Source organism: Diorhabda carinulata, chromosome 7 (genome assembly GCF_026250575.1).
Source record: "Diorhabda carinulata isolate Delta chromosome 7, icDioCari1.1, whole genome shotgun sequence".
Classification (NCBI taxonomy): Eukaryota; Metazoa; Arthropoda; class Insecta; order Coleoptera; family Chrysomelidae; genus Diorhabda; species Diorhabda carinulata.
In genome coordinates, this window is record NC_079466.1 from 7780622 (window position 1) to 7802050 (window position 21429).

The window sequence follows — 21429 nt, forward strand, 5'->3', positions numbered from 1 at the left end:
TTGAACAGGCTTCTTTGTATTGTATTTTGAATTTTGTGAGTGTATTCGCATTTCTTCGGCTGCTATTTGTAAATAGCAGATTGACGATGATATGAAATTTTTAGTATAAATCACATGCGCGAACTTTCCATCGCATTTTTCTCGAAACACCATTTTTCGAAACGGTAGCCAAGATATTTCAGACACTCTGGATCGCTCTTATCTAAACAGCGTTTCTATTATATTTTAAGCCAGCGATTGAAATAGGATTGTTTCAATAGTTGTAACTGTAAAAAATAGAATTTTATTTTCAAAAGTGTATAGCAGTCAATTTTCGTAATTTAGAATACCGTTTGGTTCTTTGATTTGAAATAAATTGAGCAGCCGTAATCTTGGTCACCATCAAGTACCTTTTACTTGATGTCTTCCTGTCAGCCATTATAATTTTTATCATATCATATATTTTAACATAAAAAATTTGTAAAGCTTATTTGAATGTTAATAAAGATTTTGCAAAAACAATGAGACTAATTATTTCAATGGTGTGCCCGTAAAATGTTATTGAAAAATCCGTAAAAAAACTAGAGAAACTAGAGGACCCTCCTAACCCCCTTATCACTTTTTTGTTTACTCATTCTTTCTATAAAATACGTATAACGTTTTTGTTGTTTAGCCTGACAAAAGCCTGGGTTAGGTCAAAAAAGCATAGGTTTTTTATACTTTATAGCTTTTTATATAATTTGTTTCAGTATGAGTATTGTAGATATATTGTGTCAGAAGCCTTGCTGCTCTTAATTTATTTCTATATTCTGCGAGAGGTTATTTTGGAAACCATGCCTGGTTTATGTAGATGACATCGTGAACAATTTAGCGACTTCAAGCTGCCCAGCTCATGCTTAACCTAAAGAAATGCCAGTTATTCCAAAACCGAGTCATTGATCTAGGCCATATAGTGAGTGATGAAGGAGCGTTAGGGAATGAATCCAGAGAAAATAGCCTCCATACAGCGATGGCTGCAATCAACCGATAAACATCAAGTTAGGAGTTTCCTTGGACTTTGCACGTACTATCCAAGATTTATAAGAAAATACGAGGATATTCCCAGTCATTAACTCTATTCACAGAAGAAGCAAGATTTTCCACTGAGATGAAGGCTGTCAAACGGTGTTAAAGGCCGTGAGCAGACATTTAACAACGGCGCCAAAAAACGTTACAAATTCATGGTTGAATGAATATTTTATATAAAGAAAGTTTATGAAAAGAAAATATTTGATCACATGCATATAAAGATCGAGACAAAGAGAAAAAATAGATATCATTTTGTAGAAGTTGAGATTAGCCCTCAGCGATTACCGAGTTTTTCAAAAACTCACAGAAGATCTGCTGATCAACGCTGTTGTGACGTTTGTGCGGCAAATCAGTGGTTTGCGGAGATTTAAAAATCTTTCTTATTAGACGCATTAGAAATGCTGATATATCAATAGGAAAAATTTAAGAATCTTGTTAGAAAATATATTAAAAAATAAAATATTCACATTCTGAAATCTATTTTAGAGGCGGAGCAGAGAGACCTACTCTCCTAAAATAGGTAACCAATAAAAAATGGAGAAAAATAGTTTGGAACATTTCAAACAAATCATTTTTCTCCTAAGATTAAAAAAGTAGGCTCCTCAGAACTCGACGAGCAAGACTTATGTTAATAATAATTATAGTTAGGTCTATGGCGAATTTATCTAAACTACCTCATATCAAATGTCTGATTGTTTTGTGTATCCGCCGTATAATTCGAATATAACGTAGAAATGACTTTTAAATAAATATTAAATTCTTCAACTAACTAACAAAATAAAAATAACTCATTTTAAAGATTTGAAATATTTGATAAATACATAATATAATAGTAAATACTGTGCTTAATCTATTCGTCTTCTTCTCCATAATGTTGTTCTAAGGATGTAAGTTTTTTTCTATGGAGTGCAAATCTTCACACTTTTTTTCTAAGTATCGACATAGGCAGGAAACACATCAAACAAGTACCAATAACATTTACTTTGTATGCGTTTCAAGACCCTAGAACATGTTAATTTCACATAGAGAATAAATTATCGCAAAGGATGGCGTAAAAGCTAGTAGTAGTTATATGTTCGAAAACAAAGTACCGTACAGTACTGCTGGATACTGATTTTATGGCTTTAGTTTTATATTGACAATTCAACCACGCAATACTGCAATGTCGCATCGGTCAATATCGTCAATAATTGAACGAAATATTATTATACAGTAAGCAACGAATGTTTCAAGAATAATCTAATTCTAATTAAATTCATTTTACATTTTGATGGTCACGGATATTGATTTGTCTATTCGTGCCAAGAAATCAGATTTATATGAAAGGAATGATAATCCAAACACTTTCTACGATCCATAACGAGAGTATTTCAAAGAACTAAATAATTATTCCAATACCAAATTTTTCATATATATACCGTCTTCTTTATACCGTCTTCTATTCACCGACGCATCCAAAAACCTAATGGCCTAGGAGCTGCAGTAATACTAGAGAACAAAATTCACACATTTAAACTATCTTCACATATTAACGTTCACACTGGAGAACTATATGCCATATTACAGGCCCTAGTCATCGCTAGAAGAAATCAACACAATAAAACAGCCATAATTACAGACTTCATGAGCTCAATACAAACCATTCAACAACTTTTTCCCAAACACCCGAAGTGTATCTTTATTTAAACCCAATTACATCTTATCCACCAATCCAAGATAAACGTATCAATTATTTGGGTCCCATCACACACTGGCATCGCAGGAAACGGAAAAGCAAACAAATGTGCCAAAGAAGCAGCAGATAACAACGAAGCAATAATTGAATGCGGAGTGCAAGTGCAAGTGGCGAAGTGGAACAAATCGCAGTCGATATTAAAATCTATAAAACCATCCGTCCAGTCATGGAGAAACAGTTTTAAAAATCGTACGGACCAAATAAAAATCGTTCGCTCGAGACTAGGGCATACTAAAGTAACACACTCATATCTATTAAACCGAGAAAACGCACCAATATGTGAAACTTGTAACGAGATTCTAAACGTGAAACACTTATTGCTGAACTGTCGAAAGTACAAAAATGAAAAACTAACAAACAACTATCCAAAAACCATACTTAACAATAATTGTAATACCAAAAACTTAATCAAATATCTAAAAGACACTCAACTGTATCATAAATTGTGAACAACTGACATGTCGCTAATAACCTTGAAGTTGATGCGACAACAAATACAAAACAAATTGATAGTTAACGAAAAGATGAAGATGAGAACTAAGCGTTTTTGATGTCGCTCTTACAATTAATGAAGCAAATGCTGCATTCGAATAAGTTTACTTATAAATTAAGTGAGATAAGAGTGGTAAATGATTATTTATCGCTCACTATTTCAACCAGACATGAAGTTAATTCTGCTTATTCACTGCCTCATAGTTATAGGAGATAAAACGTTGCTAAACATTAAAAGAGACTAATTGTGAAAAAGTTTTCATGAATTAAATTTCACTCGGAGACTTTACATTAAGTAAGAAGATATTACTTGTTTGAGGATAAAAAAAGGTAAAAAAAAATTGGCGAGTAGTAGTAGTAGTTTAAAAATGCTCGTCGGGAATTTATTGGTTACTTACAATTTCCAAATTGGTCACCGCGGTGTTTCATATCATACTATGGCTCATCGTGACCACCACAATGATTGTTTTTTTTGCGTGGTATTTCAATCAAATGATAGATTTATTACCAACCAATTCTGTAATAGTTATGGGCAATGTTAATTCAAGAATGAAACCGTTAATCTATCCCTAAATGGAAAAAGTAAGAAACCCATTGGCTAATAAAACAGCATTCAGCAAAATTTAAGAAAATAGTGTGAACATATAAAGAAAGAACATGTTAATATGTTGTGACTATCATCTTATAACTATTAACTTAAGCCCCTAACCTGTGTTCTAGTGAAGGAATATGTTGCAACAAAAAGTACAACGTACGTACGTTTCAACTATTATGCCACCTTATATTAAAAATTTTAATCGACAACTTGCAAAACGCTACAAAACATGTCATAGCAGAGAAAGAAACATTCCGGAAACTTTATGTGTTAGTAGAGGACACAATAGAACCAATTATTACTTCTAAATGGCTTGATTAGGTGCTTGGAAGCACACATTACTGGAGAGAAGTAGACTGGTGACTTTGGTCTTTGATCTTTATGCACAGGTGCTTTTATTACCATATTTTCTGTACTTTCTTGAATAGTCAATTGTTTTGGTTTTATGTCCTATTTCTTCATTAAAACTTTCCTATTATCTTTAGTTTTTACAATCTAAATCCCATTCTTATGACAAATATCCTAAACAAATCTATTTTGCCAGTAAAAGTTATTCAATTTTCATTTTCTATTGATTCGAAGATTCTTTTCATGGTAGGTTTTCTGTTATATATCGCTGTATATGAATAAATTATTCTTCGAATTCATCAACGCAGTTGAAAGTTTGTTGATGGTTTTTCAAGACACTTTGAAGCGTTGATGTTCTATTACCTTCACCTCCAATACACATCAATGGGCGATAGAAACATTACACGGTTTGGCTACTCTCTCCTGCAAACGGTTCAGTCAAATTTTTAAGGCATCCTGTTATTTTCCTATTTTTATACCCTCCCATCACCTTTTCTATTCTCAATTTTCTCAATTTTTAAACCATTTTAATCATTCGATAAAGTAACAAATGAAATATTGCTGGTATATTCGATTTTCAACGCAAATAAAAACAAATATTTATAATTGGATATATCTTCATTGTTTTTCAAAATATTTTTCATTAAGATCAAAATACTTTGGCATGCGTTTGAACCAATTGTCGAATTTTTTCCATTCCGATTGAGGTCTTAAGGTGTAGAAAAACGTTGACCTCGCAATTTATGTTTGATCTGCAGGAATAAAAAATATCACAGGGTATTTGAATTGATATGTGAGAGCTCGCATTGTCGTGGTGGAAAATGATTCGTCTTCTGTGATTAGTTACCCTGACGTTTTCGAACACAAACAAATGCTGGTGTACCATTCAAAATGGACTGTTCTACGTTGCTCTAATGGAACGGTGTCAATATTAAGTCCAGTTATTCCAAAAAAATAGACGACTATTTGCTTCGGGCGCGAATAACTTTTGTTGGATTTCGATCATCTCGAAAAATCCATACAGTCAATCGTTGATAGTTTAGGTCTCAAATGCACAGATCCATGATTTTTCGTCTATTACGATCTTATAGACGTCTTTTGAAGCACTGCGATTGAGTTTTTCACAATATTTTACGTGACGGTCTTGCAGTATCAGTTTACGCACGCCATCGATGTTTTCTGGTATATCAGCCGATTTTGGACGACTTCACGAAATTCATACTGTAGCGATGTGCGAGCACGATTGAATTCGAGAACACGGTGACTCGAAATGGTGCTTCATCATCAAAAGTCTAAGCGAGTTGATCGGTACACTTCTGTTGGTTTAATCCACGTCGAAATTCGCACGAAAATGTTCGTGATTTAATCCCATCAAGATGAATGTTTCATGTATCTGCGAACAACTCAAATAACACTCGTATGACAACACGTTCTAAATGCACATCAGTGTTACCATATCCTAAGTAGCAACCCTCGTATACATCATTTTATCGAAAACTAATTCATACATATCCCCACTGCCTCCACAAAATAATTTCAAAAATTATTATCTTCAAAAGTTCAGTAAATTAAACTGACAATAATAACAATTACTAAATATATTCAGTTATCTGCGGATGACACCCGAAAATAAGCGAATCGTTTTGGATAAGACGCTACTACGCTTCAAATACAAAGAATTCGCTTTGATGGAATGTGGCCGCGCGATACACAATTAACGCCATAGAAATTAATCTCAATCTGCTCCAATAATAGAGCTGCCATACAAGCCATAATGGCTGAGAGAGTGTGCTCTAGGCTAGTGCAGGAGTACAGAAAGTTCTACGAAGTCCAACTGCCCCAGACCCATTCTTAGTGTAGCTAAAAATGCTGCTACTTGCAAGGTGGGCTAGGTGGAGGAGAATAGAGATATCTTGTGTGATACAAAAGAAGGCCCAGATAGATTGAATATTTGCTTTTCTCACTCTGACTAGTAGCCAGACTTTGAATCGGAGGCGTGATTTACAAATCATGGGCATCACTGATGCTCCCTATGAAGGAGGATGAAACTGCAGACCATGTCATCTATGAGTGCTTAGCACTCACACGAGTGGGGTTCACTCACTTAGGCAAACCTCACAGCTTGCTTAACGACATCAAAAGGTCTAAGCGGAAGCGTCTGATCGGCTTCTCAAAGGACATCGGTCTAGTACTTACATAAAGACAACCAAAGACTTCTAACAAAGATAAAAATAAGTACTTTTATATCTATTTCATAGTAATTTCGCCACTTAAATATAGAATTATTGATTAATACCCTAGAGTTAGCTAAGTTATACTTTGTGCCGTACTACCATCGAGGTTTTCAGGGTGGTCATTAACAACCTAGAGGAAATTCAGATGAGAAAGGCATCAATATACGTTTTTACTCTGCTTCATGATAATGTGTATAGACTTCTGCCTTAGAATCGGTGCTACCATACAAATAATCTTGGTTGGCTGCGCTCATAGAAAGAAAGGTGCATATGGTTAGAGTTGATTTCATTGACGTCTTAATAATAAAAAACGACTTTTAAATATAAACATGATAACATCAGCGAAAGAAAGAGATTTCTGAGATATTATAACTTAAATAACACATGCAGAATCTAGATTAATACATATTCTAACAAAAAAATGATACAATACTAACTAGATAATTTATCTAGTAATTGGAAAATAGCAACAATTATAAATACCTCGCATGTGTGTGAATTCTCCATTAATATTAACGCTCATTTGGTATGTACAACTAAAGTATATACGTTCATTGTTACGAACCAATGTATTAAGATTATCGTAGTTTTCATCAGATATACTCACTTCCTTTGTAGTAGTACCTTAACATGTCGAATGAGGATCGTTGACCTCATAAACTCGACTAAAAATGAAGCTTTTTAGCAATTTTGATTTGAGTGGCATGACAAACCACCCGTGGAATATTGTGTTTCAACTAGACCTTTTTCATCTAACGTATTCGTAGTTAAAGGATGTGAGAATTGTGAAGTTGTGGAACTAATATTCCGACTTTTTTAAAGACCAATAACTCATTTTAGTAATCGAAATTTTACAAAATTCTCAAAGAAACTCTAGGTTTGTATTTTAATTATACGTAATAATATACAGACTGAATCTATAGTATAACTATAAGTATTTAAAAGCTTGAAGCAAGTTGTTCTATTTTGTATGTTCAAGAATTTCATCATTTATTAGATTGAGCAGTATTATCTTCCTTATTTTTTGTTGGTTTAGTTTCAATTGAATTAATATAGAGAAAACTACATGCAGTTAACTTTTGTTCACTACAACTTTTGAGAATTATGTTAGAAGAAATTTATTAGCGGTTCTTTTCGGATTTTCTGATCCGATTTTTTCCATTACAGGAGGTTCATCTGTTCATTTGTGGAATAGTTGCTGTTCGGAAAGCCATTTGTTCCGATGAACTAACAGAATTTAGTCCTCACTTACAATCAATTATTAACAATGTTGAACGTTTGTGTTGGTGATGAACGAAATTTTCTCTATTCAGGCAATAGCACAAGAGTGTTTGAATGCACTTTCCACTTTCATAGTATCCCTTATCTAGAACTACCCGACTTCAATCTTATCAAGCATAATTGTCATCAAAAGCCGTGAATTTCCATTAAAAATACCTTCCTCCACAGAAACTACTTCAACAACCTTGTTCAAAGTATGGAAAGGAATTATTTGGGTATAATTGATGTTAGACGAAAACACTCGTTATTAAAGTTTGTTTTTAATAAAATGGCACAACACCTCCAATTGTTGTTTCGCAACAAAAAAAGATGTATAATAAGACTAGGTGATCAAAAATATTGATTTCTTATTACAAAATCACATAATTCATATGATTTGTCAACTTTTTGGAACAGCTTGTGATAAATACTTCCTAGCTACGAATTTAACATTCATTTCTTTTATATTTACAACAATTAAAGTTAAATACTTTGTCCAATTTGTGATCACTGTTGCATTTTTCCCATTTTTTTCTCAGTTAAAATTGTTTTTAATATGAGATTTATTTAGTCAGATTCCGCCGAGTATCACTTACGCTTATCAATCAAAAGTTAGATCTTGTGGTTTCCATAAAACCAATAAGTCTCATTACCTGTTTTTTGCATTCAATAGTTTTGCAAAACCGTAATTCACAATGATAGGTATTTTATATATTTATCTCTTTTTTGTAAGCCCTTTCGTAAATAAAAAATATATTCTTATACAGACTTCGCAAAATTTGTTATAAGCACTTAGAAGACTTTGTCAAACAATTCTAAAAAAAAATTAAGAATTCATGTAAGGCCATTCTCGCTTCGATTATACCTCTAAATAAAGTAAATTACTGTGGTTTTACAACCTTCCTTAAAAAGAAGTGTAAGATTTTCCAATTACTTTGAAAGATACTACAGATAAATCTTGTACAGAAATAATTTTATGATTTTAGGTTATATCGAAAGGTTTAAGAAATAAGAAATGAAGGAAATTTATTATATATACTATACCACTTACATTTTACTGAGGATATGGGCTCCACCGCTAACCCTGGCCGGGGTCATTTCATTGCAAATCCCACAATCAATACTGGATCTCCAGAAGAACTTTACTATTGATTCCGAAAAGTGACGACATGTATAGAACATTTGAATAGTATTGGAGAACATACCTAACAATTTTTTTTTGGATTCACAATCAAAGTACTGGTTCGTAATAGGTCAGATGACTGTTCACGTAATGATAATTATTGACTATTTGAATGGTAGTAAACTCTCATCTACCTTGTTATCAAGTTGTTTCATTCTAATTCTAGCGTAATAGATCGTTTCAAACTGATATATTTTTTGCTCCAGCTAACACAAATTGATAATCTTTAGATTGCTTTGAATCATATACATACACCCTCTACGTATTGGGTAATTGATATGTTCCGTTCTACAAATATACGGTGTTGTTCGCTATATTTTATTATTTTGCTGGTACCTATTTCACGATAATTTCATGTTATTTTCTCTGAATTGATATGAATTATTGATCTATATTTGTTTTGTACCAATAAAGTCTAAACATACTTATCGTAAAGTAATTATGGGTTTACAATGTCACGAATTTTTCAAACCTAACATCCTTATCAGTAAATATTGGTTCCATCCAGTTCGTTACATCGACTGATCAAGGTAATTCTTTTCAACGTGTATCATATCTGATAGAAATGTATATTTCATGGTTGGAGTAAATGAATCATATGAATTGCTTTTAGAACAAAGCAATTTCAATGTTTCCAATTTTCAGTGCTAATTTTAATATAAATTCGTGTTGAAATTTTACTCTACCCTACTAATTAGAATCGAGATCTATCGGTATGAAAACAATAATGATAATTTTAAATTATAATTTCAAAATATAATTAATTTTTCAGTGGATGAATCTATTCCACAAAAATAATTTCACGTCTTTAGCTGTAATTCTAACAAAGGTTGGATTTGTTAATATTTGTAGTTCTTTCATAACGGCAAGTAAATCAACATCATCAAATAAAAAACTCATTTTGAGATAAATATGATAATTATGGGTCACTCTAAAAACACATGGAGAAAAAGCTTTATAGATATAGAAATGTTCTTTGAGACACTTTTAACTTTTTTTAAAAAGTACTTTTATTTACAATAAACGACTTATAATTTCTACAGAAAATAACTTTACATACAAATCAATATTTTAACAATGAACAGTAACAAAACAATGAATGAATCCAATTTAATGCAATCAACTTATATTTATTTGATACGTATTTTGGAATCCGCTGACTATGTGGATATTGTTTATTGCACTTTGGAATCCGCTGGTCGTGTGGCAGTATCGGGGACCTTTCACATTTCTCCTCCCTCCTTTGGTGTTGACTTCGTCCTCGAAGTCTCTGAGAACAAATCTTGGAGAATCTGGATTTGAGTGGGTTGTAGTTTGGGACCATATAAGAATCTGGAAATTCTTTTTCGTTTCTTTACAGAGACTGTTATTAAAATGGCTAAAATAATCAAAATTGTAATTAAAGAAACAATACTGAGTCCTGCGGAAAATTGCGGCAGGAGTGGGATTGATTCAATGGGTTGAACTTGTCCGTGCGTCTCTGGAATTTGGAGTTTTTCTAGCATAATTTCGTGCTTCGGATGCAGTTTGATTGGGACTACTTGCGGCACTGTAATTTCTTGCACAATTATTTGCGTAGTAATGCGCGGGCGGCAGGATCATAATGTGATCATTATTGGGAATAGGGTAGATTCTAGATATAGGGTAAGAATGAGGATAAAGGATGGGTATTTTCAGTATTATGAGCATGGTATTGGTGGTAACGCAAACTAATGATTTAGAAGCTTCAATTAATTGATAGGGATGTTCGTCACTGATTAAAAGGGCATTCCGAGAATATGTTCCTAATAATTCTCGTTTTAAAGTTTCCAGTTCATCTAAAGTAAAGAGCTCAATATTCGAAAGGTCTTGTTAAAGTTTTAGTTCGAATCAGTTTCAAAAGGAAGTTTATAGTTTGAAGGTTTAGAATTTATTATGAAGTGCAACGTACCCATTGAAATCGGATGATAACTTGTTTACTGCAGCCACAATTATTTTACAATTATTATTTATCAAATTTAGCAGATTAGTAAATCTCGTATCAGTAGAGTGTCCAAAAGATATCTCTTTGTTAAGATTGTTAATGATTTCATTTTCTTTAACCTCTACAGCAGTAATTTGTGATTTCAATAATTCCAAGTCATAATCATCAGGGTTAACAGATATATATTTAATAGTTGTTTCGAGGAAATTGAACAAACCTCTTTTATGTTTACGGGTAATTTTAAGAAGATTATCTTTTGCTTCGTTTAAAAGGTGATTATATTTAAATTTCAAAGGGGCTAAAGGTCCATTTTCTAAAGGTGAATTGAAAAGGTCATTAGGGTTCGTTTCTAAAGTATCAGTTAATTTTTCTAAATTAATTTGTAAAATATGTCTATGATAATGATTTATCTCGTTTGATTTGCCTGTCCGCAGCTCCAGAAATGTTCTTTGTAATTGACATTCGTTGGGTCTATGATAGCTCCTTTACGAGTGCATCGAGAAAAAGGTGATGTTATTCTTACAAAATTTGGGATGAATCTTCTGTCATATCCAATGAGTCCTAAGAATGATCTCACTTCTTTCACAGTCTTTGGAATAGGGAAGTTTTTAATGGCCTCTATTTTACTAGGATTGGACTTAATGCCTTCAGGAGTCACAATGTGACCAAGGAAAGCGACTTCTTTCGTCAGAAATTCAGATTTGTCTAATTGAATTTTCAAATTTGCCTTCCGGAATGTTTCAAAGATTGCAGCAATGTGAATCAAGTGTTCTTGAAGGGACTTAGAGAAAATTATGACGTCGTCCATATAGACGAAACAACATTTGTGGAGAAAAGGTCTGAGAATGTTATCCATCAATTTTTCGAGAGTGGAAGGTCCGTTTTTAAGACCAAATGGCATTCGTAAAAACTCGTAGTGACCATGTGGTACGGAAAAAGCTGTTTTTTCGATTGAATTTGGGTGGACTTCAATTTGATGGAAGCCTTGGGCTAGATCAAGGATAGTAAAATATGTAGCTTTTCCTAGATTATCTAAAATGTCTTCTATATTGGGAAGATTATACTTATCTTCAACGGTGTTTTCGTTTAGTTTGCGGTAATCAATAACCATACGGAATTTTTTCTTGCCGGAACCATCGGTTTTTTTTGGTACAACCCAAACAGGGGCGGAGTAAGGAGACATTGATGGTCTAATAATTTTTTTATCGAATAATTGATTAATCTGTCTGGAAATTTCTTCTTGCATTGCTTTCGGATGTCGGAAGCCTTTGACGTAAATTGGGTTTTCGTCTTTTGTTCTTATTTCGTGCTTAATGACCGAAGTAAAAGTTAAATCGGAATTATCGTCATAGAAAATATCCTTATATTTGTTACAAAGCTTCAAAATTTTTTCCTTTTCTTCTTGGTTCAAATGCTGACTACGAATTAATGAAGGATCGAATTTACTTGGACCGTTACATATTTCGTATTTATCTAAATGCTCGACATGTATAGGTTCTAAGGGCAAAGGAGTTGGTAAATAGATATCGTTAATGTAACCGTTGGCAACAGTATGGATAGATTCAGGAATTTTAATGTTATTTATTATAGTTTCGGGTAGGAGAATGTCGCCATTGAAGATGTCTACAGGAATTTTATTATGCAAGGTGTCAAAAGGAATAGTAATATTAAGACGTTTTAATGTAAGTAATTTACTTTGATAATCTATCAAAGCATGCAAGCGTTCTAGGTCGTAATTTCCTAATAGTATGTCGAAGTCTTTACTCCAATCGGCAATGGGTTCTAAAATGTTAAGTTCTTCGAGCAAGGGTGTTTTAATATTGGAGTTATACTTCCGTGTTATTTTCATGGAAGTCAACGTGAAGGGCTTATTATAAATGTGATTTGAGTTGAAAAAGGTAGAAGCTTTAGGAGATATAATTGTATCTGAGCCTCCTGTATCAATTAAGACTTTTAGTTTTGATTTTGGCATAATGAAATATGGTAGTTGGGGGTTGTTACGGATATTATTAAGATTTATTGAATTGGTGCTTCGTGAGTGGCTTCGTAAAAATTTTCGACCTGGACGTCTGGATGAGAATTTTCTTTTTCAAAATTGTCATTTGTATCGTCAAAGTCTAAAGTATCGTTAGGGTTGAAGTGTTCATTTTGATGGGAATCAACATTAAAATTAAAAGTTTTTCTCGTGGAAGTACTCATTGGTTGATTTCTACTAGAATTAGTTTGTACACCACTCATTGGTTGTGGGACATTTCGAGAAGTTAGAGAATTTCTTTGATGTTGTGGAGCAAGGGGGTTTGGATTATTTCCAAAAGAATTGTTGGTAGATGGGTTATTAAATGTATGGTTATTACCAAAAGTATTATTAGGCTGAGATCTAGTGAAACTTTGGTTATTTCTAAGGGGGTGGTTATTTTGGATTCTATTTATAGGAGAAATAGGAATATTTGAGAAAGAGTTATTTCGTGGGGGACTTGGGTTAATAATAGGGTTTCGCGTGAAAGTTTGATTAAATCTATTGTGGTTTGAAGGAATAGAATTTTGTTTTGGTTTTTGGATAGAGGGTAGTCTTCTATTTTGTTGACTCCTCAAAAAGTTCATATATAATTGTTGATTTTTATGATTATCGTAGGAGATACATTTTTGCAGGGCTTCATCGAGAGAATTTATTTGAAAATGTGATAAATATTCACAATATGGCTCGTTAATGCCAGTGCAAAACGTTTTGAGAGCAATATTTTTAAAGTATGGGGTTTTGAAATTTACAGTTTCTATATTATCATTAAGAGCTATGTGTTGAAGCCAATCATTTAAATTATTAGAGATTCTTTGGTGATATTGGTCATACGTCTCATTATAGTACTGAACTGTTGTAGATAATTGAGTTAGTAAAATATCTTCGGAGCGTCGATCTCCGTATTTAGATAGTAATGCTGGACGTGCATCAGTCCAAAGTGTTAAATTTGAGTAGTTTAAAAAATCTCTAGGTTCACCTTTTATACGAGAAATAATATTGGCATTTAATATGAATTCTTGAGGTTGAGTGAGATTCTGTGACCGAAGGAACGTAATTAAGTTATCTACCGATTTTATAAATGTTGAAAGATTATCTTCCGAACTAAATTCAGGTAGAGTGACACAGAGGCTAGAGATATCATTGTTTTGAAGAGACATATTCAAGCTATCAGTGTTTCGAACTTTTAAAATTTAATTTTTAGAAAATCGAGAACTATTAGCTGAAGTAGAACTGTCCAAAGAGTTTATAGAGAGATTTGACAATAATAAATGTAAGTTACTTTTAGAAATATCGCTAAAAGTGCTCATAAATAAGGTGAAAAGGAACGTTGTACTTACAAGAGGATGATCACTGGTGATGTCTTCTACATACTACGTTTTTCTCGCCTTATCGTCTCGTTTAACAACAAAAGTTGACCAGGAAAACTTGTGTTTCTGTACGAATTTGATCCTGTTCGCAGCGCCAGAAATGTTCTTTGAGACACTTTTAACTTTTTTTAAAAAGTACTTTTATTTACAATAAACGACTTATAATTTCTACAGAAAATAACTTTACAGACAAATCAATATTTTAACAATGAACAGTAACAAAACAATGAATGAATCCAATTTAATGCAATGAACTTATATTTATTTGATACGTATTTTGGAATCCGCTGACTATGTGGATATTGTTTATTGCACTTTGGAATCCGCTGGTCGTGTGGCAGTGTCGGGGACCTTTCACATTTCTATATATACAGGGTGATTCATTAAGAATGTCCAATCTCTGAACTGTAGATTCTAGACCTCAAAATATGATGATACTGCTCAACATGCCTTATGCAAACATTGCTAGTTTCCGAGATACGGGGTGTCAAATTAAACTTTAAATTTAAATTTTGATTTTCGCAATAATTTTCTATGTTTTCACAAATTCTCTTTGAAGATTGGCAATTTTACGTTTTTTGGCACGAGGAATCATAATTTGCACTCTAATTTGACATTGCTAATAGAGGGTGCTAATTACACTTTTTTGTGTTAATTAAATCAAAGTAAACTTTTTTGGGGCTAAACTTACAACTAAAATAATAAAAAAATATTAAAAAGCAATTAATTCTACAAAAAAAATTACCTTTCTTTGATTCGTGTATCGTGGTTATCGAGTTATTTGTTTCTAAAAGTGTCTACAATTTGCCCATTTTTTGCAACATAAACAAAATGTTAACCCAGATTTTCTGGATACAATTATTTTTACTGATGAGGCAAGATTTACCAGATGAGGAATATTTAATTATAAAAATAATCATTTGCGGGATTCTGAAAATTCACATGCTATGAGGGAAACACATTTTCATCACGAGTTTAAGGTTAGCATTTGGTGTGGTGTAATATGTGGGTATTTAATAGGTCTCTTCGAACTACCAACCAATTTAAATGGACCTCTTCATCTTCATTTAGATTTTCTTCAAGAACATTTACACAAATTACTAGAGGATATACCTCTCGCTTTAAGACAAAATATGTGGTTTTTGCACGACCACATTATTCTTTACAAGTTCGTCAATAGTTAAACGAACAGTTTCCGCATCGTTGGATTTGTCGTGAAAGTGAGTTTGCTTGGCCACCAAGAGGCCCTGATTCAAATCATTTGGATTTTTCAATTTGGTCGTGAATGAAGGCATTAGTTTACAAAGAAAAAATTACTTCTCTTCCACATCTGCGACGGAAAATAGAAGAAGCCGCGGATGTAATTAAAAATAATAGACAAGGATTATTTTGTGGGCATTTTGAGCATTTGCTTTGAAGTTTTTTATTTTTGTTTACAAATTTGTTATTGTTACATATTTAAGGAATAATAAAATTTTTTTATGAAAAAATTAAAATTTATTGAACTTTTTAGTAGCAAATAACTCGATAACCGATTGAGTTACACGAATAAAAGAAAAGTAACTTCTTTTTGTAGAATTTAACGCTTTTTAATATTTTTTTATTATTTTAGTTGTAAGTTTAGCCCAAAAAAAGTTTACTTTGATTTAATTAACACAAACAAGTGTAACTATCGCCCTCTATTAGCAATGTTAAATTAGAGTGCAAAGTATGATTCCTCATGGCAAAAAAAGTAAAATTGCCAATTTTCAAAGAGAAATTGTGAAAACATAGAAAACATTTAGAATATTCTCTGCAGTTGGTGAGGATGTGCTTAACAGTCACAGGAACTTGACAATTTCGGCAGACAGGGCGACATTCTCTCGACATCAAATAGCCGTGAGTAAGTTTCGTGTGGTTGATGCGAAGTCTTCTTATTGTCACAGCTTCTCTCCTATTCAAAAAGTTTAGGGAAATGTGAGAAGTAGTTGTATCGCGCCAAGATTTTTTAATGAGGTGTTTGAAGTTAATCTTCAGATCATTGGCCAGCTGAACTGGGATTTCAGGATGATTCTTTATGGCTTCTTTGGCATGGCGATCGGCACATTCGTTTCCAGCAATTCCAGTGTGCGATGGAAGCCAGATGATAGAGACTGTTATATCAAGAGCAATGAGAGTTTGGTAGATGACATGAATGTTTTGGACTATTGGATGGTCGGTGAATATGGTTGTGATTGACTGTATGGATGAAAGAAAGTCAGTACATATGGCGATATGTTTATGGGGAGAAGAAATATATTTGAAGGATTGAAGGATACTGTATGGTTCACCAGTATAAACACTACACGTCGAGGGCAAGCGGAAAGAACTTATAAGTTCTTGGTTTGTAGTGACTGCGGATTCAGCTTTGGAGGTATTCATATAGAGAATTGGGTCGAAGGATTTTTTATGCAGAATGTCCGAGAATGCTTTCTCTACAAGAGCGCTAGAGGATTCGTGTTTATTGTAGATGGTTAGTGAGATATCTACTATGGGAATATTTTTTACCCAAGGAGGAGGAGAAAGCAAAGAGGGTGAAAAGGTTGGTATTTTGGAGTAGAGGTGCGAGCAATTGAGGGATTGAATTAACAATTGTTCCTGAGTTAGTAGGTACGGAAGTGGTGGTAAGTAGCGAATGGACAGGATTAGAAGGATTGAAATATACTTTAGCAGCATATCACAGGAGAAGAGATTGTCGTCTTAAGGAAAGTATTGGCTCATTAGCTTCAACATTGACACTAACGGCGGGGCTTGAGCGAAAGGCACCACAAATTTTTAAATATGTCAGGTAAAATTGGAGCATGAACATTGTGCTTGAGTTGCGATGAAGCGCGGCGAAAAATTGCTGTACACTTTGCATTGAAAAAACTGATGCAAAGTCTTTATCTGAAATCAGTATTGGCTGAAACGAAGCAAATCAAACCTGAAAATGACACAATCACGAAAAAAATCATTCAATTTCAATATTAATATGAATAATTTCAATCAAAATTCAGTTACTATTACGAGTGTTATTATTCGCTATATTGATGGTATGTTTCTCACACGAATTATTATTGAAATTTACTTCCAATGGTACTTTAATTTCCTATAACATCATTCATATTGTTTCAGTTTCTCCAAAAGTTAAATGTACTCCATCACAGATGCGCTTGGAAGTACCAATTTCTTCAACTACAATGTCGGTATATATTCAAGGTTTAAGAGATTATCCCGATCCGGCATGCAGACCTCATACCGACTCAACAGGATCCTTGGCCGTCCTTGAACTCGATTTACAGGATGTCTACCGATGTGCTGTTACCAGAGCTATTAATAAACAAACGGTAAGTTTTATCCATTAGAATATGCATAAACAACCAATGAAGAATTGGGATCGTTATCAAAAAACGATAAGCACTAATAACGTCATAAATTGGAAAATAAATGAATGAAGTTTGATTAAAAAAACTACGGTTAAGAAGTTATTTTAATAGGAAAAATCAAATGGGAATCTAGAATGTTTATAGATTGTGGAAATTTCGAGAGTAGTTTGACGGAAGAGTGTATCCACTCATCCTTAAATACTTTCTGCGAGTTTCCAATTATCTCAAACTATAAAAAAATATTCTTTGGAAAGTTTCGCAACGTTTGTCTCTTCTATCATCAGATAAATATGAATCATAGTAATGCTTACAAATTCAAGATATTTATTCATTCTTCGGTAGTTAAACAAATTTATCCTAAAATAAAATATAATCATTGTAGATTTTATAATTAAAATATTCAGTTGTGAGAATTTTCCAGCTCCCGATGTCCCATAATCTCTGAAAGATGACCAGAACAGAATTTTCAACTTCCATCGGTAATTTTTTTTGCAGCATGTGTTAATAAAATATTTTATTATGGATAAAATTGTAAAACGTGATAAATTTTCTCTTTCATAATAATGGTTAATTCGTGCACGTGTTAAAAGTTGCAGATGTGTAACATTTTACAACTACAGTCATTAAGAACGATCTGTATTCAGATTAAACATTCCTATCAAGAACTTGTTGATAACCACTAAGCCTTCGGCGATGTTTCTCATATTACCGTAAGGTGAAACCTACATCTAAAACCCGTCCTTCTCACCAATCGTCGATGCTGCAGGTTTACTGGCACGCCGGCACTAGAAAATAATGCAGCCGCATCTCTGCCCGCTCCTTAATCTCTTCACTTAATATATTTTGTTTCAGAAAGCTCTGTTCAACCAAATGATAGTACACGTAACTAACCCGCGGGGACCCATTTGCGAAATTATTCCATTGAAACATTTCAACCAAAGGCCAGCAGATGAAAAAAATCATTAAAAAAAATCCTAACCTAATACCCACCCCAATACCATTTCTCTCCTCTTGAGTAGAGACTAAACACGGCAGGGACATGAAAATAAACAAGTAGATTTTTTTCAGAAACTAGTTTGAACAATTAAATAGAAAAACCGAAGCAAAATTTGGGTAAATAGGTTGCGAAATGTGCACATAAATACATTGGAAAATAAGACTTAATTAGCTACGATAAGTCATAAGCTTCTAGGTGAGTTCTCTGGGGTCAACCCCAAATTATCAAACATTTCTTTGGACTTTTTTTTTACTTCACCTATTTATAAAATAATGTTGGTTGAGTTGAGGGTTAAAGAAGAATAATTTTTCAAGAGAAGTGAAAGGATAAGGATTTTATTAACCAGTTCTGAGAAGTAAATCTTCCGTCAAACCGCCCTTCGTACCGTACCCCTAATACGTCAATAGTGAAAAACTAAGGCAAAAACTGAAAAACACGCAATAACAGTCCATTATAAGTAATTTCATAGTAGTTACATAGTTAAATTGACTTTCGTTCCAATAGTGAAATATTTAATACATTACTATATACATACATGATATAGAAAACGATAACTTTGTTGTGAAAATAGCATACCATAATAATTATAAATCAACAGCGGAATGAACAATGCGTAGGTAAAATTAGTATGTTTTATGGCAAAAACGAAAATATCTGACAAATTGTATGATTTTCCAAAAACTTGTATTAAAAGATATCTCAATTGCGAATTCTGGGTGATTTCAAAATAAATTATTTATAAATGTTCGAAATATATTTGTCAATAATTTTTGAAATCATCCCCGAGAAGAGTCGTAGAAATTAATGTAAAGCTATTTTCACGAATTATGGAAAAACAGTAGATATTAAAGAAAAAAAATTCCAATAACAATTGTGGATCGTCCAATTTGACACATACATCATATTCAGAATATTCATGTTTTTAAAAAAAAGATCGCAATATTTCAGCGAGATATAATTTTTTAAAGTTGTAATTGTCATCCCTTAAGCTTTATCAACACTAAAATTTCAAATATAAGTAATAGTCAAAAAATTTCTGAAAACTATTTTTGTGGAAAATTCAATTTTACATCTTTCATTTGAAGTTATATTCTAACTCTTACCAGTTTTCTGAAATTCATGAGAAATGTTACTTGTGTCTATTACTACTTACCAATTGCTTATCATTTTGGCATTAGTTATAAAAGTCTTTTTTATGTCAGTTGCATTAAAATGAAAAGACGCATTTCTAATTTGGTTGGACGAATCACCAAGCCTGACATAGTTGACATTTTTCCAAACCAAAAATTTCACGCAGAAACATTCAACATTCTACAACCGAATATGAAGAGGAAATATTGTGTCTAACTTCCCAAAAAGTGGAAAACCAAGAATTTTTATCCGAGAAAAAATACAAAGACTGATAAGAAGAGAAAGAAACAAAATCGGAGTTTCCATAAAAAAACTAGCACGTGAACAGCTTCAAAGAGGGCTGTATCGCAGTAATTGATAAGAAAAGGTCTAGACCAATGAAAAAAGTGAAAGTATCCTAAATATACCCCAAACCAATGAGAGAGTCATTGTTCTAGATGATGAAAAATACTTTATACGTACCAATTAGAAAATCAAACGAAAAGATGGGCGTCATACGGATAATATAAAAGATTGCCCTAATAATATTAAATATAATGCAATATAAAGAAAAAGCAGAATTTGCTGATAAATTTCTGGTTTCCTGTGCGATTTCGACAAGAAGGATATCCAGACCTTATGTACGTCGAGTAAGGGGGTAAGCTGTAGAATTTGAAAAGTATGTTAACAATTAACAGACTAAATTAGTTCATTTGGTACGTCAACATCATATCGGAGATGATATAATGTCTTGGTTGGACTCAACCCCCTGCCATGCAAATACAACTTAAAATTGGCTATAAAAAATAACATACCTTATATTCTAAATGGACAGTAAAAACATAGCTCAATTTAGCAAATGACAGTTGAAGTCAATAATAGTTTTCACTTCAAAAACAAATGGAAATAATAATATCTTCACTGGACTGTTCGACAATGCCTTATTTAATTACCTTATTCTATTGAAGCCAATATACAGACTATTCAAGTTGAGTTGTTTGTTAATATATTCTGCTAAAAAGTAACTATTACATGAAGAAGACCATTTCAACATAAAAACTTTCCAAAAATAGTCTCGTCAATTCTATTATTTGTGGACAAAAATTTGAAGAAAATCAAGAAACCAAAAGTATTACATTTGCGATAAAAATTTAATTTTCTTTGAAATAAACTCATATAATTTTTTCGGGATTAGAGCCAACTTCAATGGACAGTCAAATTTACTGTTTGTTGCTAAATTTTTTCTTATTTTCAGGGTAAACAAATTTATTATCAAACACTGATCATAGAAAATGCTGAGGAGGATGGACATGTTATCAAAGAAAATCTTCACGTCAAGTGCTCGATATTTTCGATCAAAAATCATACATTAACGAAAAGAAATGTTTTGCCTGCAGATTTCCAAGAACCAGAGTGAGTAAAGTCTACGTATATCGTTAAGCTGAAATATATATACACATAAATAATTAATCTGATTTTTGGTTAACTTTTATTAAAAATATTTTGATCGTGCCCAAAATTAAACTGAAGTGTCAAAAATAATATTGATTAGAACATATTAACTGCAATAGACCAAAAAAATTAAATAAATATGTTTAGAGAGGTTTCTTCTGAGATGAGATTAATAAAAAAATAACTAATTGATTGAGTGGACTGCAATGTGAAGTTGGAAGTTTTCACCGTTTCCACTGTTACTTT

At 32.7% G+C, this 21429-nt stretch overlaps 1 protein-coding gene across 1 annotated transcript in view; it reads left to right on the plus strand.

The window, feature by feature from the left end:
* The window catches only part of LOC130896700 (uncharacterized), a 95631-nt gene that overhangs the window by 42846 nt on the left and 31356 nt on the right, over positions 1 to 21429 (plus strand). The window contains exons 2-3 of the mRNA XM_057804963.1: positions 17374 to 17585; positions 20987 to 21144. Coding sequence (XP_057660946.1) covers positions 17374 to 17585; positions 20987 to 21144 — 370 coding nt within the window. The remainder of the gene's footprint in view (positions 1 to 17373; positions 17586 to 20986; positions 21145 to 21429) is intronic.